This window comes from Amphimedon queenslandica, unplaced genomic scaffold (genome assembly GCF_000090795.2).
Source record: "Amphimedon queenslandica unplaced genomic scaffold, v1.1 AMPQUscaffold_13499, whole genome shotgun sequence".
NCBI lineage: Eukaryota > Metazoa > Porifera > Demospongiae > Haplosclerida > Niphatidae > Amphimedon > Amphimedon queenslandica.
The window spans coordinates 421704-446431 of NW_003546265.1; the positions used below are offsets into that span (position 1 = coordinate 421704).

Below are 24728 nucleotides of genomic sequence, written 5' to 3' on the forward strand. Positions count from 1 at the left end.
TGAGTGTGGGTGTGGCTAACTGCGTGCAATCTTGCTTGCAGTTTTCTCTCTCCTTGAATGGATATTCCTTCAAACAGTCCAACTGACATTAGGAGACAGAGCCACCTACCTACTCCTCAAGAATTAAAAGACTTCATACAAGATGGCGGACAAGAAGGCACTAGTCCCTCAGTATTGGAAAGACGGTCAGGAACATGCCATTGTTTCTCATTATCACCAAAAGCTAATGCATACAAGAACGTTCTTGGAGTTGGTCTCTCTTTCATGTTAGTGACAAGCAGCGTGCTAGCCTTAGCTAGTTTACAGAGCTCTCTTAATGATGAAGAAGGGCTGGGGCTAGCTACACTAGCCATTGGAAGTGCCTCCTTCCTCATATCAGGTTTATTCTCCTCTTCTGTCATCAAAGTATTCGGTACTAAGTACACCATTATACTCGGCTATGTCTCATCCCTGGTCTACGTACTCACTAATTATTATCCACGGTGGTATACGCTGGTACCCGGTGTCGTTAGCTATGGGCTTGGCCACGGTCCTAATCTGGCGGCCATTAATGTACATGTCACAATAATAGCAGTGAAATACGCTCCTGTCTTCAAGGAGAAGACCGATCATTTGATTGCTTTCTTTACCGGGATGGCCACCATGTTTTTTAGACTAGCGTTTATCCCTGGTAACCTAGCAACTACTGTTATTCTGTTTAGCGAACGATCTAATTCTGACATGGATATCATTGACTCCTCCCTGGGCCCTGTCTGCAATAACACAGAGTTCCAATCACTTGAACCTGGCTACGTTTATATCCTGCTCTCGTCTTTTGTCGCCATGGCGATTGTTGCCATAGTGATTGCGTTCTTTTTAATCGATAATCCTGGAACTGACTTTAAGTATCAGTCCTGTCGACGGTTTTTTGGTGTTTATTTGAAGGAGCCGATTCTGTCAACTTTCAAGATGTTCCTTGATTGGAAGATATACCTGCTACTGATAATGGTGATTGTAACATCATTTACTACAGCGACTGTGATAGGAAAACTATCAAAGGTTTCTATTGACAAGAAATGCTATAGACAAAATCATTATTGTGTGTCTGTCACATTTAATAATGATGTTAGGCCAGTCAAATTAGTCATGCTTTCTCTCTCTTTCTCTCTTCCCTCCTCTCTCTCTCTCTCTCTCCCTCCCTCTCCCTTAGGTATATGTATCAGATTGTATTGGTGTCCATTGGGTTGGTCTCTTTTCACTGACGTATGGTACATGCAGTGGTATATCGGCCATAGTAACTGGTCGACTGGTCAAATACATTCCTCAGTTCCTAATGGTGTATGGATTCTCTGCTCTGATGATTGGGACTGTATTCCTCCTCCTTTTCATGGATATAGAGCCAAGCTATGCTTTAGCCTTTGTTCCAATAGCAATCATTGGTCTTTGTGATGGAATGTGGCATACTCTGCCACCAAGTAAGTCCTTTCTCTATTAATTCTTTTATGACCTTTTCTTTGTACTTGCCCTCTCTCTCTCTTCCTCTACAGCTCTTGTTGGCATCCTGTATCCATTAAAAAAGGAGCCTGCTTATTCAACAATAAGAATGGGACTAGCAGGAGGGCGTGTCTTGGGGTTTTTATTAGGTACCACGTGCACCTAGAACTCATCTTTATTTTATTTATTTGTAGGTCTTTTCTTTCCAGCGAGTGTTTCTCTCTGGACTGAAGTTGTTATCATTACTGTTGCTGTACTAGCTTACTCGATACTAGTCTTTGCTACGCAAAGCAAGCAGCAATTATTACCGTGTCTTTATTTATCAAAGAAAGACAGCAAAACAGCAGAAGATCATAATTAAGAATTATATTCATGATAATTCATCAATAGTCAAAAATTATTCATTATTAGAAAATTATAATTAATTTTAGTGGGAAAGGATGGGCTGGTTATTGCAAGTCAGCTGATTTCATCATCTCAAAAATGGAGGTCTCTCCTTCAAACAGTCTAACCGACATTAGGAGACAGAGCCAGCTGCCTACTCCTCAAGAATTAAAAGACTTCATACAAGATGGTAGACCAGTGACTAGGAGGCCCTCAGTATTGGAAAAACAGTCAGAAACGTTCCAGTGTTTATCACTATCACCAAAAGCCAAGACTTACAAGAATGTTCTTGGAGCTGGTCTTTCTTTCATGTTAACTATGAGTGGCTTGGTATCTCTCGTGTCCCTACAGAGCAGTTTAAACGATGCACAAGGACTCGGGCTGGCCACACTGGCCATCATGAATGCGTCTTTTCTTGTTTCTGGTCTATTTGCATCATCCATCATTCGTCTATTGGGCACAAAATACTCCATCATTTTTGCTTTCTCTCTCTCACTCGTATATTCCCTCACCAATTTCTACCCGGAGTGGTATACGCTGGTTCCTGGTGCCCTATTTTTTGGGTTCTCCGAAGGCCCCATGTTTGCCGCCATGAACACTCATGTGACAACCATCGCCATCAAATACGCCCCCAAACTAAACGAGAATCCAGATCATCTCATTGCATTCTTCAACGGAATAATAACAATGTTTTTCAAACTGTCATATCTACCTGGTAACCTAGCTACGACGGCCATTCTATTTAGTGAACGCTCCAGCTCTGGTGCTGATATTATCCAGTCTCCTCTGAGTCCAGTCTGTAACAACACTGAGGTTGAGACACTAAACCCGACATACGTCTACATCCTCTTGTCATCTTTTGTCACACTTGCTGTCTCTGCCATTATAATTGCTTGTCTCTTTGTGGATCATCCTGGTGCCCTTAGGTCTAATACTCCAGCTGTTAGGTTCTATCTGAAGGACCCTGTGATGGCTACAGTTAGGATGATATTAAATTGGAAGATTTTGAGTATTTTTCCAATGACACTTCTCTCTTCATTTACAGCTGCTACTCTCAATGGATTATTGACAAAGGTAAATATGGAATTTACACTCTTCTCTCTATAACCCTCTTTCTCCCTCAGGTATATGTATCAGACTGTATCGGTGTCCATTGGGTTGGTCTCTTTTCACTGACGTATGGTACATGCAGTGGTATATCGGCCATAGTGACTGGTCGACTGGTCAAATACATCCCTCAGTTCTTAATGGTGTATGGATTCTCTGCTCTGATGATTGGAGACCTGTTGTTCCTGTTATTGTGGGATGTCAGTCCAAGTTATCTCAAAGCATTTCTACCGGTGGCTGTCTTAGGCGTATGTGAAGGAATGTGGCATGCAGTACCGCCAAGTAAGTCTTGTAGTAAATTAATTTGTAGCTAAAATTTTGACTGCTGGAAAAACAGACCATAAAATGGGGTGTATTGTTGTCAAAGATTGCTATACAACAAAATTCTGTTTTTATATTCTGATCAAAATTAAATTTTTTACAAATTTGTAAAGAACATGTACTACTGTAGCACAGGTTTTTGGCTTAAGATTTTGGCCCAGAAAGGATCAATATATTTGGGATAGTATGAAACCAATCTCAACTGTAATACTATTATTATAATTAGGTTTATAATCCACTATATATATATATATATTTATATATTCTTATTTATTTATGTTTCCATACCACAGCCCTTGTAGGAATGATATTTCCTGATGAGAAGGAACCAGCTTACAGTGCCATACGTATGGAACTGGCGATTGGTTACACTTTAGGATTTGCGGTGCCTCTCTTTGCTAATGTATATGCATCCATTTGGATTATGCTATGTCTGGTCATTAGCTCTGTCCTCTGCTATTCTGTTCTTGTTTTCCTTACACTTAGCAAAGACCAGCTGTGTCCTTGCTACAAGTCAGGCAGCAAGAAAATTTCAAACTAATTATTGTTCATTGATAGGTGTTAATTTTTGTTTTAATCTCATCATGATTTATCATTTTTGATTTTATCATCACAAATCACTTATGTATAATATTGATGTTTTTAATTCCTTTCTGATCAATTATTTAAATTATAATAATTATTTAAATTATAATAATTATTAATAAATAATAATAATAATAGACAAAGAGTGATTGTGGAGGGAGAGAGGGACTAGTGATGCGAAATACAGCTGCTTAAAAATATCAAATTATTAATTATTTTAGTTATTAATATCAGGTGTAGCTCCAGTTAAATGACCAGTTCTTTGCTGATCGGTACTGCCTTCCAAGTGGGCAGAACTCTCACTTGCTGACCTAAACAATAATAATATAAAATATACCAGTAAAATTCCATTTGATCATTATAGTTGCTTATCATGTAAAACAGCAGGTGTTGCTTTACCTCAAAGCTTTCAGTACATGTACAATAGCACTGGGAGCAACGTTCTCTTTCAGCAGTTCCAAAATCTAGCCAGTGAGCAGGTGAGAAAAGTTTTTAAAAATATTTATATGATGCTTACAACTTTGAATAAATCATGATCTAAAGGCACTTCACTTAGTTCCACTAGTTCGAATAGTTCCTCTGTTCCAATTAATAATTATAACACAGAGAAAGGAGCTCGCTTACTCTCATAGGAAGACTTCTGGAAGGACTTCGCAGAAAACTTGTACCTTTCTTTACCACCTTCAGCAGCCATTTAAAAATTAATAACTAGTTATAACTATTATAATAAGTTATAACTATTAATAACTATTGATATTTTTAATAACTGGTTTTAATAACTGATCGGGTTAAAAATTATAATAAAAATTAATTTTTTACAATTTTCAGCATTTTAATTTTAGCTAGACATGCTAAAGCTCTGTAAAACTCCATTGGAAAGAATAGGATCCTCCAGTACCGTGTTATCCATTGCTGTAGGCAGTACCTTATACTTTGGTTGCAAAGAAAACAGGTACAATTTATATTAAACAATAATTAAATTTTATTACAAATTTAGTGCCTTGAAAAATAATGAAATTGGTCAACATTCACATTTTTCTTTCGATCGACTTTCGTCTTTTTCCTCTCCTGTCGTCACTCTTCAATTCAGTGGGTGTGGTCAATATTTAGCGACAAGTTACGAAGATAAAACCCTAAGGGTGTGGTCACTCTTGGACTTGAACGAAATAGCAAATTGGTAAAAAAATAGCTTGTTATTCTCCATTTTGAAATTTTTTTAGTTCATTGCCTAAAAGAGCAACATCTTTACTTTTCTCAAAAGACAGTAAATATTTGTTAGCAGCTGATAAAACTGGCGACATCAAGAGGTACGTAATGTCGTCCTCATTATAAAAATAGTGTAGCTAAATATTGATCCTTCTTGAGCCAAAACAGTTATAGTACAACTTTAAAAATTCGTAAAAAATCCAAACTTGATCGGAATCAGTTCAAACATTCTACGCAACATAAGTACATGTATATGTATCAGGAAAAAATATTAAAATTGAGAATTCTTTCCTTTTCATTTTTGATGAAATTTGACCAAAATCCCTGTACTATAGTACAGGGACTTTGGCCGGATTTTTGAGCAACTTCAAAAATTCGTAAAAAATTCAGATTTGATTGGAATCCACTCAAACTTTCTACATAACATAAAGACATGTATATGTATCAGATACAATTATAAAAATGGAGAATTCTCTCCTTTCATTTTTGCCGAAATTTGACCAAAATCCTTGTACTATAGTACAGGGACTTTGGCCCGATTTTTGAGCAACTTCAAAAATTCGTAAAAAATTCAGATTTGATCGGAATCCACTTAAACTTTCTACACAACATAAGAACATGTATAATCAGAAACAATTATAAAAATGGAGAATTCTCTCCTTTCATTTTTGCCGAAATTTGACCAAAATCCCTGTACTATAGTACAGGGGCTTTGGCCAGATTTTTGAGTAACTTTTAAAAAATTATGCATATTATCAAGAGTGGATAACTATCCACTCTTGATATTATTCACATCATAATGCATGTATACTTTATTTTGCTATTTTTTGGCGCAGTGTTCTTTATTAACAGCAGCTGCTATCTGAACTTTATTCTTCCATTTATAGATATGAAGTGTGTCAATCAATGAAACTGGATGAGTCAATGCTTCTCGGCCATTCTTCATTTGTTTTAGATACAGTTAGCTTCTTCGTTATCAGCTGTTCATTCTTCCCTTCTCTCTCTCTCTCTCTTTCCTTCAGAGTCTGTTACAACACACTGATAGCAATGTATTCATTGCTACCTGTGACAGGGATGAAAAAATTAGAATATCAAACTATCCGAATTCTTACAACATCCATACTTATTGTCTTGGACATAAAGAGTATGTCACTCAATACTTTTTAACTTTACTGCCTCACTCTCTTCTCTCTTTCTTTTGGTGTCCCTTTTTCTTTGAAACAGTTTTGTCAGTAGGCTATGTACTTGTCCTGCCTACCCTCACCTGCTCCTGTCAGGATCAGGAGTAAGTTAAGATGTATAACCATTCACAAGATTTGCTTTATTTATTTATTCATTCACAATTATATTTATTTATTTATTGGTAGGACGGTACAGTTTGTGTATGGGATTGGTACAATGGGTCAATGGAGTGTTCTCTGTCCCTCTCCAGCCGTGGTGGGGCAGAAGAGGAGGTAGTGACGTGTGCACTTTCTTATTATTACTTTAACTTAATGTGACCCTATCACGTTCCTCCTCTTCTAGGACCCTCCACCTGTGATAACTGAGCTTGCCTGCTCTCCTGGAACTCCCCCTATTGTTGCCATGACAACTGATAGGTACGCTGTTACCTGATTCGTTAACGGTTTCTATGGTTACAGGTAGCAAGGATTCCGTTACATTGGCTGGTCTTAAAGAGACTGGGCAGTTGGGTCTGACAGGACGTATCGAGTGTGAGAATGTACTGGCATCTCAGTTTGATTTGGAGGGGAATCTCTGGCTATTGAGAGTCAATCCAGCTGGTAAAGCTGAAGTGTTGGTTTACAATATCAGTGAGAAGGGAAAAGTAAACAATAGCTTTATTTATTTATTTATTTATTTATTTATTTTTGTGTTAGGCTGATTTAGTCTCGTCTGATTCATTTCTTGATTGTATCAATAAAGTGTTAGAATCATGCGACGGTTAGTCACTAATCAAACGTGTGAATGAAATCCTTCTTCTCTCTCCCTCTCTCATTGTCTCTTTCTCTATGTCAGAGTCTCCTAGTTCCATAGTTGACTGGCCTTCGCTACGTAAACGTGATTTTGATAACATTTCTGCCTATTATGCAAAGAAGGAGGAGAGAATTAAAAATAAAAAGATTAAGTTGGACCCATCAGAAGATGAATCTGTGAAAACATGACATGTGTGTGCATTCAATAATAATTATTATTTATCATGAATACTATTATTTTCTTATTCAATTCTTTATCTGTTAATTGTTTCAGCACAATCACTCCTCTTCCTCTAAAAGTCCCCTTTCCTCCTTCCTCCTTTTACAAATTGACTATAATGCGATGATATGAAAGTGTTCTGTATAGTCTGCACTCCTTTCCTCTTACTACATTCTGCGTCAATGGAGTATGCAACTTGCATGAGCTCCATCTGTCACTGAAGTATAGTTATACTGATGCTATCAGTTATTTAAAGGGCAACCATTATATGCAATACAGTCTTAGGTGTAAGATTATCAATAGGACACAAGTGTGTGTGTGTGTGGTCTTGAGAAGTAGGAGGTTATGGAGATTAGGTTATGCAAACAGTAAGAGGTGCAAGGGGAGGATGCACACTCCATTATCATACAACTTAAGTAAACTTTCCTCCTCTTTTTGCTTCGTTAGCTCTGGAATTTAATAAACTACGATATAACTAGAAGGTATCAGTATAGAGTCTCCATTATTTGTAGTACAGAGCTTCAATCGTCTGTTTGTCAATTGTGAATTGTCTTTATCTGTAGCACAGAGCTTCAGTTATCTGTAGCTAAGAGATGAGGACCTTCAACAGTGTTATTCTCCTACTCTTCATTGCAGGAACTTCTGTATGTCCACTTTTCTCTTTTTTTAGGTTGCACTTTTAATTATGTTAATGTTTCTCTTCATCTCTTTTTCTAGGTTAATGGTTACATACAGCATTATGGTGTTGATTTTTTAAATGTTACAGTCCACGTGAAATTCTCAGGAGCTTGCGATGTTGCAAGCGACTTTACAACGACTGTAGCAAATGCCCCACGAGGCAGTTCAATATTAAACATTTTGGAGCGTGCCAACACTCAACCTCCTTTTTCTACCTTTGAGGTGTTGTATGGCGTCCATAACACAAGCTACATTTTAGTTAGCATTAATGGGAAAATAAATAATGTATCGTGCAATTGGTACGTGTCCACAGATCCAGTGACGTCCAGTGAAACTGGGTTCTTTCCGTTGAGCGACGTCCTGGTGACTAACATGGGAATGGAAGTTACTTTCGACTACAAAGCTAGCAGCGAAGAAAAAGTATTGCCACGAACAACTTCTGTGAAAAATGCCAATAATCAAGTGGTAATTATTAACTATAATTTATAGAAACCATTATTTGTGTATTTTCCTTTATCTAGCCCTCTTCTGATATTGGTCATATTGATTACAATCTTCAAGGCACTTCACCTTGCTCTATTGAGAGAGTTAGTTTTCCAAGCACTCCATTGGAATTGTCCTTCAGATATGGCGAGTCGGCACTCAACGTTGTAGAAACTGCTATGAACATTGAACCAGAATATAACGTAGTCCTTCAAAATTTCTTTGGAATTCATTACATCGTCAAATCGTTTGGGAGTCATAGCGTACCCGGTTGCCAGTGGTGTCCGTACTTCACTCCACCTGGTGGATCCCAGTATCCACTTACAGCAACCATTAGCAACTTCATAATTCCATTGACTGGCGGTACTTTGATCTATAGCTACGAGCAATCATGTGGAAGCAGTGCTACTGCAGATCTTCACAGCATCATGGATCAATACAATGGAGCTAATGGGCATTGCTATGAAGGAGGTTGCGATTCGCAATGAACATGTCATGACTGATAACGTAGGAATGACATTTTAGTAGAAAACATGTAGTTAGATCTATTATTATTATTGTTATTTTGCTGCTTATTAACATTTTCAATACATTTAGATCCAAGCTATACTATTATTGTCTAAAATGATAATTATTTTCCTTTGATGTGTTCACATGCTTTGTACATGAACATGAACTCTGAGAATTCTAAAAATTCAGCTAGTAAATACAGACAGCTTTATTTCATTAGATCAGTTTTCATCTTTCAGACTTCTCCAGACTTCCTCCTTCATAACCTAATCAACATACCTTCAATAATCCTTTCAACAATGTGGTGCTAACTAGCTGCCACATCAAACAGAAGACACTGCATTGCCACTATAGCCAGAGGTGCTGGATATCACACAAGCGCTTCCATGGAGTCTTATATAAGAAAGAGAAGGTAGATCTAAACTGGCAGACAGGAGCTATAGTGAGACAAAAATTCCTTGAATCAGAATAGTGAGTAGTCATCATGTTGCTGTTAGTACCACTAGTCCTCTTTATTGTTGAAATGAGCTTATCACATGTAAGTTGTTCTTTTTCAAAACACTTAAATCATCACTCTCTTTTCTTCCTTGCATGTAGGCTTTCATTCATCATTTTGGCATTGATGCTTTTGATGTTAGTGTTCATGTGGAGTATGACTCAGCTTGCAGCACAAACAGCAACTTCAGCCAAATTGTGAATGTCCCAAGAGGAAGCAGTTTATTAAATGTCTTGGAGCACTCTAATCAGCTCTATCCAGTCTTCAACGGTTTCAAAGTTCTCTACATTGCAAACTCAACCTATTTACTGACCAGTATCAATAGTGACTCTGTCACTCCATCTTGCCATTGGACAGTTAAGACTGATCCTCCAACCATCAATCCATCCATCACTGATGAAAGAATATACATAGTAACTGTTGATGGTATCACTAACCTCTCACCACTTGGTCTTAATAATGTGTACGTTACCAATATCGGCATGACAGTGAAATTTGTGCTTGAGACAGTCCCGGATTATCCTGAGAAGAAAGTCCATAAACAAGAATGGCTGAACAAACTCAAAGGAATCAATATGACAGTAATTGGATTATAATTGTATTTTATTTTTAAAATATTTATTACTTTTGACAGGATTTACAGCAGTCAGCACCAAACATTAGTGTCCAGTATGAGGTAACTGGAACTACTTCAATATGTCCCCTGCCCTCCTTTGCTGGTAGAAGAGAAATACCTTCAACTCCATTAACCCTCTCTATACCAGCTGGGGCCTCCGCTCTTAATGTGATGGAAGCAGCTGTGAACTTGGAACCAGCTCATAATTTCATTCTCAAGAACATATTTGGAAAGTACTACATTGTTGATAGCATTGGAGGGTCTTCAACATCCGGTTGCGTCTGGTGTGGGTACTTCACTCCATTGGCTGGGCCACCAGCTGCTCCTTCTTACCTCCTTACTGCCGATATCAATAATTTCATAATCCCACTCTCGGGCGGAGCCCTCACCATGCACTACGATACATCATGCAGTGCTGCTTTGGATCATTTCAAAAGAGGCATATTGGATTTTAAGATCCCTCTACCACCTCACTACAACCCATTCATGGTCTTTAGGGAGGAGGAAGAGTTGATGAAGAAGAAAGTATCCGCCCATTTTACTGACGAACTTTAAAAACTTTTTTATGATTGATAATATTTTTGAGACTCAACTACAACTTCTAATTTTGAACTAGCTACTCTATTGTTCTTGCATACACTTCTGTCCATACATGTTTATTTTCTTAGTTAGTAATTGTTTGAGTCAAATACTAATTCTTTGATCTTTGAGTGCTTATCCGACAGTGTCTTGAAGTCTTCCACTCGGAGTAGGAAGAGATGGCAGTCAGATGCAGCAAACACGTCAGCTCTTGCCCAGTGATTCTCATTCGTAAGGTTCTCTTGTCCAAAATAGTCTCCATCACTTAAGATGGTAGACAATGGTGCCAAGGAACTAGAATGAGGATCAGCAGCTGACTGACGGCCTTCTTCCAACAATTTTTCCACCTACAGCAGTAATGCACAATTGAAGTACATGTACAGTAATTTATAGTATGTCATTTTGAATATATACTCACAATTCCGTCATAAATAAAGTACAGTCCATGTCCTACGTCTCCTCTACTGATAATGATCTCACCAGCTGAGAAGTAGCAAGGTCTCAGGTGTAATGATATTTGGCAGAGCAAAGACCCACTGACAGAGTTCAGCACTGGTACCTATAGGTGTATCATAATTGCATTAAAGTCTCCAATATAAGCATGTACTGCTCTGTTCTTTACCATTTGGAGTAATTTCTGTGTTGTGGCTAGAGCAATTTCCGATTGGAGACAATAAGGAGTGTCATCAAACAGTGTCTGCCTGTCAATACCTTTGGACTCCAACCAATGGTGATTGCAGTGATGAATTACTTTACGCTCTAGTGGAACTGAGACATCAGCAGCAACAACATAATCCTATAATAATAATAACAATAATAATAATAATAACAATAATAATAATAATAATAATAATAATAATAATAATAATAATAATAATAATAATAATAATAATAATAACAGTAATAATAAATGAATGTTTCTTATTATTCCTGTACTTTGATGGAGTCCAGTTTGTTCATAAACATGACTTGTCTCTTTTTCCTATTAGCAAGCATCGAAGCAACACTCCCCAATAGAAACCCATAGAACAGTTTCCCAAATATCATTATTAAAATTGCATAAAGTTTCTCAGTGTAATTCTGTGGCACAATGTCCCCATAGCCAACAGTTGTCATTGTAGTCACTGCCCAGTATAAACTAGTGATGTAACGGGTTGTATCAGAATCAGCAGCTGTAAGATCTAGAATGATTACTATTAACTTTGTTATTATTATCATTTTATACTTATGGCTGTAGCCCAAGAGTCTTCATGACAAGAGGATGATGAGCAGCTAAGGAAGTACCAGAAACAAGCAGCAAACTGAGTTGCTAAACTTGTAAGAACAAAGAACTTCAGTGCTTGAATGAGAGCTGTCCTAAAGTGCACACAACAATTAAAGATAATTCTTCTTTCCTTTACTTTTGGTTTAGTTTCTTCTCCTGGATCAGGAATAATCTCCAAAATTTTAGCATCCTGAGAAAATGTGGTATCTTTAGATAAGTTGACATTACTGAATGAGAGCCAATGATAAGCTCAGCGAATGCAGAAAGAATATGAAATGGGAATGTTGCAATGAAGTCCAACGTAAAGCCAAAAGGAGACCTTAGGTAATGAAGGAAAGTTAACTTGAAGTCTCGAACGATCAAACCAGAAGAAGGGTCTTCATAGCCAAGATGAAACTTAATAAGTATCTAGACAAGAAGAAGATGCAACAATTATGCAGACACTAGTAAAACAGGATTGACTTAACACAATGAATGCATCATTTGCCTAATAAAAGTATGCACATGTACAAGTACCTCAATCAGAAAATATATTTCAAAGAGAAAATTGATGGTTGATAGACCAGCTGAACTACTGAAGAAGAAAATCTAAAAGAGACATGATGAAAGGATGCAGTATATAAGTACTGTACTTGATAACTGAGGCAGAATGCACTAATGTAAGCCATTGTGTAGGTGAGGATGGTAAAGAACAAAGCATGTTTTCCAATGGGGGACAGTGTAAAGGTTACACAGTTCCTTAATCCAGGCCATTTCAGAACTCCTTCAAATACTGCAGTACTTAATGAGATCCTCCTATCCTTGGATACTTCCTCTCCCCTTCCTCTCTCTTCCATTTCCTCATCCAAAGTAGTCATTACTGTATTAACTGTAGGGCGTCTCAAACTCAGCCTCCCTAATCTACCCCAAACTGAACTGCTTCGCTTACTGGATACAGCTGTCTTTTTGGCCGCCTGCAAAAGAGAAGATACTTTTAAATATAATTAGAATTATACTTACTTCAAAGATTGATTCAATAGTTTCATCTTTGGTCTTTCCTTTAGCTAACGATTCATTCACAACCATGTCAGTCAGAACTGAGAGAGTAGCTCTTTGAAGAGCAACAACTTTGATCTGATCAGCAACATCCTGATATTTATCAAGAGCTGATTCAAAATCAGATTTACTTAACACAAATAGATCACAATTACTGAGAGTCCTATGGGAAGCAATAAAATACAAATAAATATAAAAAGTAAATAATAATACAAATACAATAAAATATATAAATATTGTACCTCACTGATGCTGTTCTACTGCAATCAAAGACCAAACTTATTTCTCCAAAGAACTTTCCCTCGTCCAACACAGTCAGCCTAGTACCTTCATGACCATCATTACTAATAATCTCAACTGATCCTTGACTTATAAAATACATCTGTAAACAAACAAACAAATAAACAATTATTGTTGTTGTTGTTGTTATTGTGTGTTTACTTCATTCCCAATGTCTCCTTTTCTTATTACGTATTCTCCTTTAAGATACAGGACTGGCCTCATAGATAGAGCTAGTAGTTTAGTAAACCCAATACCAGTATTACGAAATAAAGGCACCTACAACATTCAACAATAATTACTGCAAGTACAATCCACTATTGTACTTTGTCAATAGCGTTCTTGTACAGAGCTAGTGAGACATCGCTTTGGAGTGATGGAGGCATATCCTTGAAGAGATCATGAAAATCAAGAGCTTTATTTCTCTGCCACATATACTCATAATGACTATTGGAACAATTTGTATAGTAATCCTTTCTTTCTCTATCTTACTGACTTTATTACTCTGTTCTTTAGGATGCCGTCAACTTTGTGTTCTTTCAGATATTTCTTAATCATTTCCAGTTTATCTTGATACTGAGCTCTCCCAATGTCATCATTAACCAAACTAGCAGTGAAATAGGCTACTATCAGGCCATAGAAGAGGACACCAAACACCTCAAAACATATTGCATACAAACGCTGCAAGATGAGATGATAATAATTATAAACATACAAGTACATCTACGTTGATGTACCTCAAGACTTCTATGAGGAGTAATGTCGCCATATCCAACAGAAGCAGTTGTTGCTACGGACCAGTAGAGGGAATTCATATACTGAACACTGAATGAGCTACTAACTGTAGAGGAAGAGAAGAAGGAAAGAGAGAGAGAAAAAGAGTGACCATATTATCAAAGAGTGCCTCATCATACTTAGTGATTGATTTTTGAAGATCCCGCTGTTGGCCCAGCTGCCAAGAGAGCAGCAGCTGTGGAGTGAGAGGCAAGAGCAGGAGATCATGAACCAACTGCAGCCAATCAAATGTGTACTGAGTAACAGGTAGACCAGTAATTTTATCAACCTATTTCATAATTGTAAATAATTTTGTAATTTTAAAAATAATTTTAGTGCTCCTACCAAATCATTTTTGGCATTAAATTTTTAATATCATTGAAAAAAATGACCTAAAAAATACGTGTACAGTTAATAATAAAATGAAAACTAATTACCAATCTGTGAATATGTACGAGCCTATTCAGTCTTGCTAAGCTCATTAAACTAGTTCGTGGACCTTCAAAAGAATTTAAAAAAGAAATAATAATGTGCATGAACATGAACAAGTAGCTAACTCACCAAGTCCTAAAGGAGAGAATATAGCAAATACTATGAGTTCAGTTGGTAATAAAGCAATGACATCAAGGATGAATGTTGTCCTATTATAAAATGATATAATGTAAATGATGTGCTGTACATTTAGTATGTTAATATGTACTTAATGTAATGGTTTGCTCGATCAACTTTTCCAATGACTAGGAGTCCATCTTCATCATAATAAGATGTGTGAAACTTTAGTATCCTACAATAACAGGAATACAAAAATGAATTGTGATTAATAGCCAAAGAACTTGTACATATACCAATGTACATAAATCTACATGTACATGTACATGCATGGTACATTTACGTGAATTTTGAAGTCAAAAGCTGCTACCAAAGCCCAGTACTATAATGTAGTACTAGTACATCGGCCAAATTTCATCAAAAATTGAAAGTAGAGAATTCTTCATTTTTACAATTTTTTCTCATACATATACATGTTCTTATGTTGTGTAGAAAGTTTGATCTGATTCTGATCAAAGTTGAATTTTTTATGAATTTTTAAAGTTGCTCCAAAATTGAGTCAAAGTCCCTGTACTATAGTACAGTGTCTTCGGCCAAATTTCGTCAAAAATAAAAAGTAGAAAATTCTCCATTTTTATAATTTTTTCTGATACATATACATGTTCTTATGTTGTGTAGAAAGTTTGAGCTCATTCTGATCAAATTTGAATTTTTTATGAATTTTTTAAGTTGCTTCAAAATTTAGACAAAGTCTCTATACTACATGCATAAGATAATTCTCCATTAATTCTTTTCTGATAATTACTTACATGTCAGAGATAAAGAAGATATCAAGAAAATAGTTGAGAATCCATAGAAGTGCAGCAACAACTGGAGGCAGTGAGTAGTAGAAGGAGGCTTGGAATGATACAGTAATGAATGTCACTATTGACAGAATGACTGCCGTACTGTTCCATGCTGCAGCTAAGGATTCATTTATTAGGAGGTAGCGACTGTAACAGAAAAAGAATAAAATACATGTATTTTCTTTATGTATTAAGCCTTACTCTAAAAGAAAGTGTGATAATATTTTGCCAAAAATAGTTCCACCTTGAGAATAAATACACCTCAATGGTTTACTAATAAATATAGAAACAGTGGCAATAATAGTAATAAAATAATAATGATGATAATAATATTTTTATTTTTATACCCAATAATTTTGCATCTAGCAAGGCCCACATCACAACAATTGACGTCATCTTCATAATTAAACACTTCAGTAACACTAGACTCAGTAATAGGAATATCTGTTCATCATGCAAAAGATAATCATAGACAATATAATTGCAATAATAATAATATCATTACCTTGTATACTAACTGCAGGATCATCAGACCCCTCTCTATTGGAATACCTGATAGCACTTGTACTATATTGCCTGATAGAGTCTTTCCTTTTCTTATTATTGGCACTAAGAGAGTAATCAAGTAGAGTAGGTGGTGTTAGTTGTGATTGCATTTCTCTAGGCCCAACAGAAGACAGTGCAGCATTGACTAATGGAGGTGACTGTCGAGGAGTAGCTATAGCTAGAGCAGGGACCATTGCAGCAGCAAGACCAGCAACTATTGAGTATTCTTTCTTGAATGAGTGATGAGCTACATAATCTTCTTCTTCTTCTAGTGACATTCTCTTAGTCTGTGGTGGTAGTCTTTCTATGGCGAAGGAGTGCAGTAATTGTGATAAAATATCATCATCTTTTTCCAATTCAAGAAATATCCTAAAAATAAAATAAATAACTATACGGGTACATGTAATTATTACTTTTCTAATTGAGGGAATCCTTTAAGCACTTGTCTCACATCATGGTAAGATATACTGAATACTTCACTCTGACTTGCTGATCGAACCGTCGCTGTGAGTGGTGTCCCAAAGAAGAAACCCAACTCTCCAAAATGACTGCCAGGAGAAACAGTCCGTATCACATGAGAAAGATCCTCAGAGAGGACCTTTAGATGAAAAACTTTAAAATTAAATGTATGTACATGCACATGTATCTTTTTTATAATTCTTCTCTCCCTCTCTCTCTCTCTCTCTGACCTCTATGTAGCCTTTCCTAACACAGTACAAGTTCCTAGACATGTCTCCATGATACAGAATGATATCTTCAATATTAAAGTAATGTGTTACTGATGATAGTGAGATTTGCTTCATGAAGTCTTCGTTTGATATTTCATTGAAGAACATGACTCTTGACAGCAATGGGAAACATTCCTCCATTTTTATATCTTGTTGGAGTGAGAGTGGCAATTGAGAAAGGACCGATTCAACACCAGGTATACTAGTACCTCTATAATTAATAATAATAATAATAATAATAATAATAAAAGATTATTATTATTAATTGTCATTTGTACTTTGATTTAGTCCATAGTACTGCAAAGAAGTCATTAACTCTCTCAATTAAACCTCTATTCAATTTATTGTGTTTCATAAACTCCTTAACAGCTTGTAATCTCTTCTGAAACTGAACCCTACACAAACAAACAAACAAACAAGAAAATAAATGTAAACAAATCAATACACAATGTACATGCACAAACAACATACAACATACATGTATGTACATATTATGTTTTTGGCTTTAAAATAAGCTCAAAAATACCAAAAATAATGACATTAACATTGTACATGTATATATGTGTATTTAACTATATCCATGGAGTAGTAGATGTACCTAGGTTGTAGTGTATGAGTGATGATAGCAGCAGCAGATCCTAGCATGTATCCATAGCACCAGATACCGAGTAACATGACACATATTGCTAATACCCTCTCATCATTATTGACTGGTACAATGTCACCATATCCAACTAGTGTGGTTGTAGTTGTTGACCAGTATAATGATAATATATAATTATGAATAACTGAGGAGGAGGAGTATCCAATGTTATTCTTAGTAATCCAACTGGTTGATTTACACCTATATAGTAAATTAATGGGAAAAATCTGTTACTGCTAATACTATGAATAATATTAAGATTATTTCTAAGAATATAACAAGATGGGCAGACATTACTCTATTGTATTGTACATGTAACTTAACAAGTACAAGTAGGATGTTAACTTTCAATGACATCATTATTACATATGTTATAATGATATAAATAGCATGATAGGCCGAGCTACATGCAGTAGAGTACAGTACAGTACAGTATATAGTCAACTATAGTTATACTAGTACACATAATGTAGTACTGAGCAACTTTCAATGACATCATCATTACACATGCTTAGTCAGCATATTGTTGGCTCTTTCTCTTACCAGAAGCACATGCTATAGTCTTACCTTCGTATCAGTAACTGATCACAAGCTATTGAGAACCAGGCACAAGCTGACCAGTGAGTTATCAATATGATGTACAATAAGAACTTGAGACCTCTAACCCTTGATACTGAATAATGGAGTGATTTCTCTGAACCATCAAACCAGAGAATCACCTACATGTACATGTATATATCAGAAGGAAGGTTTTGTATGTACAATGTACCTGTATCTTTTAGCTTACCTTCCATAGCTTCAGTAATCTGTTCATTTTAAAAGCTGCAGCCCAGTTTAGTTTATTAACAACAACACCAGCTGCTAGTATCTCCATTGGTACTAAAGCTGCTACATCAACCAGGAATGTAAAGGAGCTTAAATAAGCTAATGCTATTGTCACAGGGTCTCTTTCATAACCTGTAAACAACAACAATAATAACAACAATAACAACAACAATAATAACAATAACAACAATAACTGTGTTACCTACCTTTAGCAGTGATAAATGATTTCTTCAATGATATTATAATATCAATAACAAATATTAGGTCAATGAGGTATGTCAGTATAAATAGGAAACCTGGCGCATTAGAAAAACCAACTGAGTGATGGTAGCTTGAGAAACCAGCCTTGAACAGTATAATAATGTATATTATTAGTATTTTTAAAATTACTGACTTGAAATGGGTATAACCAGCAGACTGTGATAATGAATGAAAATAGAATATAATTCCAAATTAAGAGAAACTTTGATTTTGGTAATAGAGGCTTGTCAAAAATGATCCTAAAAATAGAACACCTTTAATGAATAATTACATAATTAATGACTTAAATCAATAAAATAGGGAAATTATAAAGGATGTCAACCATGTCACTAAGAAGGAGAGGCAAAAAATCAAATGAAGATCCGGTTAGCGAATCTGATGAACCTTCTTCATATTCAGATCAAAGGAAGCCATATGAAGCTTCTGACGAAGCAAATGGCGGAGGGGTTCATGAAGATATCAATGCATCATATCAACCACCACCAAATGAAAATCTTCACAATTTGGAAAATGAGGATAAGGATGAAGGTGATGTACTAAAAGCAGATGACTTAAAGGATGCAGCAAATGAAGTAAGAGATCAAAATAATGATGAGGATAAGAATGATGGTGGGCCACAACAGCCAGATCACGCATGTTTAAAAGAAGACGAAGGTGTACAGTGTCCACAGCATGAATGCTTGAGAGAAGACAAAAGCATACAGTGTGACATTCTACCAAGAAGTCCAAAATTCCCAACAACACGTGAAGTAGTTATACTAATTGTTGCAGTATTAAGCCTTTTAGGTTTGGGTATATTAATATGGCTAGCAGGTTCAGATTGGTCAAGCAATGATTGCATGGAGAGATGTAAAATGGACAAGGATGAGCTATACAACAAGACAGAAACATGCATAATAAACAGGAGAAGGGATTTATATAAATTTAACATTACAGATTATAAGCGCAATACCACAATAAAGCAACTCGAGTATCAACAAAATGAAACCCAAAAAGCTTACACGCAATGCATCAAAGATCTGGAACAAAAAAACAAAACACACAAAAGATGTGAAGAAGACAAAAAGTTGTGTATAGACACAAAAGAAATCGACATAAATCGATGCAGGGAAGACCAGAAACAATTGAAAAAAGAACATGAAAGTTGTAATGAAGGCTTTAAGTTATGTGAAACAACAAAAGAAGAATATGCAATGAGTCATGATACGTGTATAAAAGAAAAAAGGAGCCAGTATATAGAGCTGGAAAACTGTAAAACTCATTGGGATGGAATAAATAAGGCATTGATAAAGTGTCAAAGACAAACAGGTGGCTCATACAGTGCAACTAGTTCCAGTTCCGTTATAATTACTATAATATTTTCAATAATGATAATTTTTTGGATTTTTGTTTAAGGTAAGTAAAATATCAGAATTCATACGCACATACACTGGCTCTCCTCCTTATAGATTTGAATGCAACTAGACGTTCTGTGCTTGGCTGTACAATAAAAGAAAAAATTTTCCTTACCTAGATATTGTAGGAAACTTGTTTCTCATTTTTAGTATCACATAATTAAATTTTGATTGTTCTAATTCTCTTTTGTAAGACGCTCTCCTCTCTTTTTCAACATTTCCTATAATAATAATTTTAAGAGATATGAATTATTTAATTACATTCACATCCGCATTTACTTTCTGATGAAAGGTTGGTCATTATTTCATTTAATTCATTTTTATTCAGTGCCAATACATGACAGTGAGTCTTAGCAGTAACAATAACTTCATTTGAAGTATCATCAGACTCTAAACCAACAGGATCCTAAATGAAAAATTAATGATGAATATGCTTGTACAGCACAACAGCACATGTACATATCAATGCATCCATGCAGGGTACATGTACAGTATACAATCTATCTGTCATTACTTCTCCAAAAACATCTCCTGGCTTCAGTTCTTTTAATAAATGTGTTGGATCAGCTTTTTCAGCAACCTGTACATACAAGACTATAACTTCATTTATTTATACTGTACATCATTTACCTCAGCAGTTCCTTTGTGCATGAAGTAAAGGAACTGATCAGTTTCATTGACAATCATTTGATGTGGTAGGAAGAACAATTCCTTCACTTTAGAACATAAAACCCTCAGAAACACTTGAGACACTCCATGAAATAACCTGGACTAGAGAAAGAAAGAGTATAAATATAACAAGAGCTATTATTGTTCCTCCTTACAGCTATCATTGTGTCTTGATACATTTCATTTCTTGTATTATTCCTGAGTGCAAGTGGAAGCTCCTCTAATAGATCTTTACCAATAACACCTCTCCTGTAACTCCACTATAATAAACAACAACAACAACAATAAACAACAACAATAAACAGCAACAAAAACAACATATTTACATTATATTCCAAATAGTCAGTAACTCTAATAAACAATACTGAACTAATCTTTGCACTTTTCTATAAAATAAAACTAATAATAATTATTTATTACAAATTAACATGAGTTTACCATGTATCTCTCGATTGCCTGAAGTTGTTGAGTGTATCTACCTCTAGCTGCGTCAAGATTGGTCAGAGTTGAGGTCACGCCTCCAAGAATATACCCGTACATGACCACACCCCACACCATAGAAACGAGTGCAATGAACTTCTCTGATAATGAAATAGCATGAATGTCACCATAACTGATGAGAGAAGGAATTAAATATATAATGCACATGAACATTACAATGTAGACTATGGACATACCCAACTGAAGTGAGGGTGCTAATGGCCCAATAAAGTGAAACAATATACTTCTGAGTAATACTTGCACTATATACATTGATATCTACAAGAGAGAGAGAGAAATAGGAGATTGCAAACACTTATCATTATTACCTATTGCAATGCTGGAGCTATTAGCCCAGGTACCATTCAAGCAACCATTATGAAGGAGTTCAGCAGCATTATAACAAGACAGTGAGTACCAGAAGCAAGCAATAAACTGAACAGACAGACCAGATAAAGTGACATACAAGAGAGACTGAATCCAAGGGCCATATGAGATGAAATGCCTCTCACATTTAGCTATGGTATAAAAAATAAATAAAATATTAAATTTAAATTGAAACCAGCTCTTACTCAAAAATTTCCAAATCCTGTAGACCCTGAAAACTCTGTTGATCCTTATGAAAGCACCAATTGTAGGATTGAAAGCTGCTATTATCTCAAAGGGTGCAATAGTGAGGAGATCGAAGGTAAAACTAGTCTTTAAATATCGACGCAAGTAAATCGTAAAATGCTTGACATCAATTCTAGCAGCACTGTGGTCTAGTACAGGACGTGAAAGAATACCAAAGAAATAAAGGAAGTCTGTGAGGTACACTATTGATAGCCAGAATTCATGATTAGCATCAAATCCAAACAATATGCTAACTCCTGTCACTGACAATATGATGGAGAGAGTTAGAATAGACTCCCAGATCAGAAGGATAGTGGGAGCTTTAACTTTCAACAGAGGTACTAGTATCTGCGGATACATTATCTATTGCTCAAATTTCCAGAGATTCAAACCATCTCCTGTCCTTTGTTATAGGTTTGAAAGAGACAAGTATCGTTGCCATGCCATCAAGCTAGCCATGTGTTTCAGCATGGCCTAGCTCGAGCATGGCTCTTAGGCGTGGTCAAGGTGTAGGCAGAGTGTCATAGATATTATAGACTACGTAACCATGGTTACGTAGTCTATAATATCTATGGTAGTGTGGGCGTGTCGGGTATGTTTCATTTTTGAAATTTGCAGAGAATCAGATGAGTTCTAAGTTGTTCTAACATGGACCATAAAGGACAAAGAAGAAAGCATATGCTCAAAGTACTATTGCAATAGAATCTATTATACAGTGAATGCAAATGTGAATGAATTTATTGTACAGATAATTGGTAGATCTAAAACATGGCTCTCAAAAAGAATTTTTAAAGTTCCTCAAAAATTGAACCAAAACTGTCCATGGCCAAATTTTTCCAAAAATAAAAAGAAAAGATTTCTCTTTTTTATAATTTGTTTCATACGTATACATGTTCTTATGTTGTGTAGCAAGTTTGAGCAAATTCCGATAAAATCTGAGTTTTTTTATTTCTTATGTTTTGCTTAGAAAAATGAAGAGGATCAAGCTGTAACAGAGCCTCAAACAGATGAAATTAGTGATAGAAATACTGTCCAAGATCTTCCAATTAAAGATGCAGATGACAATGACACCCCACTAACGACTGATACTGATCAAATCATCACGTCTCAGTCTGGATCAGAGGACAGTGATTCAGACGACACTGATCAGGAAAGTGGTTCAGATACCGATCAAGATGCTGATAAAGATGAGTTAGATGATCCTCCACTTAAGACCAATCTTCCCAAAACAGCCAAACAACAAGATATTAAAGCAACTAATCAGCTTCGCTACCGAAACATCTCAAGCAAGAAACCCCAACATAAAGAGTATTTGGATGAATTCAGCAAAGAGTATCCAAAAGAAGAGTCTAGCAAGAAGTTTGATCCTCCTTCAACTAAGAGTACTTCATCATGTTCATGTCCATTTATTTTGGCATTGCTAATTCTAATTACTGTACTTGCTTTCTTATTGGGATTTCTTGGTGGCTCCGTCTGGTCAAGCAATAGGTGTCTGAGGTCTTGTATAGTAGAATTAAATGAACAAAGGATTGCCATGGAGGAAGAATGTAAGAACAAATGTAGCGTAGAACTAAAAGGTTCTTTGAAAGAAATGGAACTTGAAATGAGACGCTTAGAAAAGGAATTAAATGCCTCAAAAGAAAAGAATGAGAGGTTGCGTCAATCATCTAGAGAATGTACCAAAGATTATGACAAATGCAAAGATCAAAAGTCAACATGTCTTCATGATCTTTCAAAAAGCCAAGAGGATGCCAAAAGGAAGAAAGAGGATCTTGCAGCATGTCAGTTAGAGAAGGAATCATGTGACGGTGAAGTTTCTAAACTTCAGAAAGGACTCGAAAAGAAGGAAGAAGAGCTAGAACAATGCAAAGAGAAGAAGAAAAAATGTGAAGATGATCTTGAAGCATGCCTCAGAGAAACCAAGAAGAAGGAGAAGGAATGCGATGACGGTAAGAAAGAATGTGATGAAAGCCAAGAGGATGCCAAAAGGAAGAAAGAGGATCTTGCAGCATGTCAGTTAGAGAAGGAATCATGTGACGGTGAAGTTTCTAAACTTCAGAAAGGACTCGAAAAGAAGGAAGAAGAGCTAGAACAATGCAAAGAGAAGAAGAAAAAATGTGAAGATGATCTTGAAGCATGCCTCAGAGAAACCAAGAAGAAGGAGAAGGAATGCGATGAGAGTAAGAAAGAATGTGATGATAAACTTTCAATTTGTCTTGTAGAAGTTGGAACAATAAAAGCGAAACTGGATACACACGAGAAAAAGATAGAATTGGAAAAGAGAGAATTGGAAAAGAGAGAATTGGAAAAGAGAGAATTGGAAAAGAGAGAATTGGAAAAGAGAGAATTGGAAAAGAGAGAATCTAAAAAAATGGCCCTCGCCCGCCTTAGATTACCGATAGAAAAGTAGTAACTTTAGTTGCTATACTAAGAGTTGAAAAGGATTCCTTGTACACAACAATAGATCTAGTGATAATTTTAATAATAGACTAATTGTAATGATTGTAATTGTAATTGTAATGAATATGTGGGGCGAGCCTGAGCTCGCCCCACATAAACGACACGAGTATGTTTGTTTGTACACGTACGTCACCCCTATTTATCCGTATGAAAAAAATTTCACTTTTTAATAAACTTGATAATCTTCATTGAAAACGGGTGTGGTCACAATGAAATTATTATTATTATTATTATTATTATTATTAAATAACTTTCCAGCACTGACAGAATAAATAGAACAAGATAAAAAGCAGGAAATTCAAGTTGGTGAAGTTTAGTACTGGTGGTCAACCTGGGACATGCCCAGGCTGCCAGCATAAAAATAGAAAGTAGTTACAATAAAATAATAGAATTTAAATTAGTTACTAAAATTAGGGGTAGGAGGAGAGACGAAACATCGGGAGCAGGGGCAATGGAGATGAAAAGAGCACGGATTTGTTGGGTCAAAATTCTGATTAAAATACGACCAGTAAAATTTTTTAATAGATTTGATTGCTTTAGTTAAGGGTATTTCTGGATCGAATGAAGGTAGCATATTCCATAATCTTGGCAAACGATTGAAGTAAAAATGTCTTGTTAAGTTATTGGAAGACTGATTGTGTTGTAGTTTAAATTTAGTAGACGAACGGGTACCAGAAGTGGAGAAGGTGACATAATTCATAATATTGAAAGAAGAGTGAGAGGGGGAGTGGAG

At 35.9% G+C, this 24728-nt stretch overlaps 7 protein-coding genes across 10 annotated transcripts; 5 read left to right on the plus strand and 2 right to left on the minus strand.

Annotated features, from left to right (window-relative positions):
• The first annotated feature begins 11 nt into the window (after positions 1 to 11).
• Positions 12 to 1886, plus strand: LOC105316771 (protein unc-93 homolog A-like). The gene is made up of 4 exons (XM_019993330.1): positions 12 to 1038; positions 1190 to 1454; positions 1527 to 1622; positions 1668 to 1886. The coding sequence occupies exons 1-4, from the start codon at positions 58 to 60 to the stop codon at positions 1832 to 1834; spliced, it is 1509 nt and encodes a 502-aa protein (XP_019848889.1). The 5' UTR covers positions 12 to 57; the 3' UTR covers positions 1835 to 1886.
• Positions 1887 to 1926: 40 nt separating this feature from the next.
• Positions 1927 to 3963, plus strand: LOC105316772 (protein unc-93 homolog A-like). The gene is made up of 3 exons (XM_011411948.2): positions 1927 to 2931; positions 2982 to 3246; positions 3579 to 3963. The coding sequence occupies exons 1-3, from the start codon at positions 1957 to 1959 to the stop codon at positions 3824 to 3826; spliced, it is 1488 nt and encodes a 495-aa protein (XP_011410250.1). The 5' UTR covers positions 1927 to 1956; the 3' UTR covers positions 3827 to 3963.
• Positions 3964 to 4042: 79 nt separating this feature from the next.
• LOC109580293 (mitotic-spindle organizing protein 2-like) lies at positions 4043 to 4586 on the minus strand. Its single transcript, XM_019993332.1, has 4 exons — positions 4495 to 4586; positions 4388 to 4449; positions 4270 to 4334; positions 4043 to 4181 (listed from the first exon to the last, which is right to left on the minus strand). Exons 1-4 carry the CDS (start codon positions 4562 to 4564, stop codon positions 4088 to 4090), a joined length of 291 nt encoding a protein of 96 aa, XP_019848891.1. The 5' UTR covers positions 4565 to 4586; the 3' UTR covers positions 4043 to 4087.
• Positions 4587 to 4694: 108 nt separating this feature from the next.
• Positions 4695 to 10747, plus strand: LOC109580295 (tRNA (guanine-N(7)-)-methyltransferase non-catalytic subunit wdr4-like). 2 transcript variants are annotated; one of them, XM_019993334.1, is made up of 13 exons: positions 4695 to 4822; positions 4868 to 5047; positions 5091 to 5177; positions 5964 to 6036; positions 6099 to 6220; positions 6301 to 6361; positions 6444 to 6530; positions 6601 to 6674; positions 6721 to 6901; positions 6954 to 7017; positions 7093 to 7913; positions 7987 to 8412; positions 8469 to 9106. In XM_019993334.1, the coding sequence occupies exons 1-11, from the start codon at positions 4719 to 4721 to the stop codon at positions 7236 to 7238; spliced, it is 1179 nt and encodes a 392-aa protein (XP_019848893.1). In that variant the 5' UTR covers positions 4695 to 4718; the 3' UTR covers positions 7239 to 7913; positions 7987 to 8412; positions 8469 to 9106. The 2 variants fall into 2 exon arrangements, with proteins under 2 accessions (XP_019848893.1, XP_019848894.1); XM_019993335.1 differs by lacking the exons at positions 4695 to 4822; positions 4868 to 5047; positions 5091 to 5177; ... (5 more) ...; positions 6721 to 6901; positions 6954 to 7017 and adding exons at positions 9538 to 10017; positions 10071 to 10747 and having other exon boundaries at positions 7245 to 7913; positions 8469 to 9478.
• On the minus strand, positions 10619 to 21995 carry LOC109580294 (uncharacterized). The gene is made up of 41 exons (XM_019993333.1): positions 21496 to 21995; positions 21253 to 21441; positions 21121 to 21202; positions 20882 to 21056; positions 20770 to 20829; positions 20599 to 20703; positions 20405 to 20545; positions 20289 to 20354; positions 20054 to 20180; positions 19890 to 19995; positions 18514 to 18619; positions 18326 to 18464; positions 18082 to 18251; positions 17862 to 18013; positions 17250 to 17495; positions 16930 to 17046; positions 16613 to 16862; positions 16337 to 16521; positions 15883 to 16292; positions 15725 to 15821; positions 15579 to 15650; positions 15342 to 15524; positions 14684 to 14767; positions 14545 to 14624; positions 14421 to 14482; positions 14329 to 14375; positions 14124 to 14272; positions 13947 to 14050; positions 13706 to 13890; positions 13536 to 13656; positions 13372 to 13488; positions 13173 to 13312; positions 12895 to 13093; positions 12528 to 12848; positions 12412 to 12483; positions 12032 to 12303; positions 11857 to 11987; positions 11568 to 11812; positions 11254 to 11427; positions 11050 to 11190; positions 10619 to 10978 (listed from the first exon to the last, which is right to left on the minus strand). The coding sequence occupies exons 1-41, from the start codon at positions 21893 to 21895 to the stop codon at positions 10721 to 10723; spliced, it is 6480 nt and encodes a 2159-aa protein (XP_019848892.1). The 5' UTR covers positions 21896 to 21995; the 3' UTR covers positions 10619 to 10720.
• Positions 17827 to 19903, plus strand: LOC109580296 (uncharacterized). Its single transcript, XM_019993336.1, has 3 exons — positions 17827 to 17914; positions 18681 to 19775; positions 19829 to 19903. The coding sequence occupies exon 2, from the start codon at positions 18695 to 18697 to the stop codon at positions 19772 to 19774; it is 1080 nt and encodes a 359-aa protein (XP_019848895.1). The 5' UTR covers positions 17827 to 17914; positions 18681 to 18694; the 3' UTR covers position 19775; positions 19829 to 19903.
• Positions 21996 to 22107: 112 nt separating the features above from the next.
• LOC105316773 (axoneme-associated protein mst101(2)-like) lies at positions 22108 to 23998 on the plus strand. Of its 3 annotated transcripts, none has more exons than XM_019993337.1 (3): positions 22108 to 22222; positions 22503 to 23715; positions 23758 to 23998. In XM_019993337.1, the coding sequence occupies exons 1-3, from the start codon at positions 22184 to 22186 to the stop codon at positions 23943 to 23945; spliced, it is 1440 nt and encodes a 479-aa protein (XP_019848896.1). In that variant the 5' UTR covers positions 22108 to 22183; the 3' UTR covers positions 23946 to 23998. The 3 variants fall into 3 exon arrangements, with proteins under 3 accessions (XP_019848896.1, XP_019848897.1, XP_011410251.1); XM_019993338.1 differs by having other exon boundaries at positions 22503 to 23282; positions 23514 to 23998; XM_011411949.2 differs by having other exon boundaries at positions 22503 to 23998.
• The last annotated feature ends 730 nt before the right edge of the window (positions 23999 to 24728 follow it).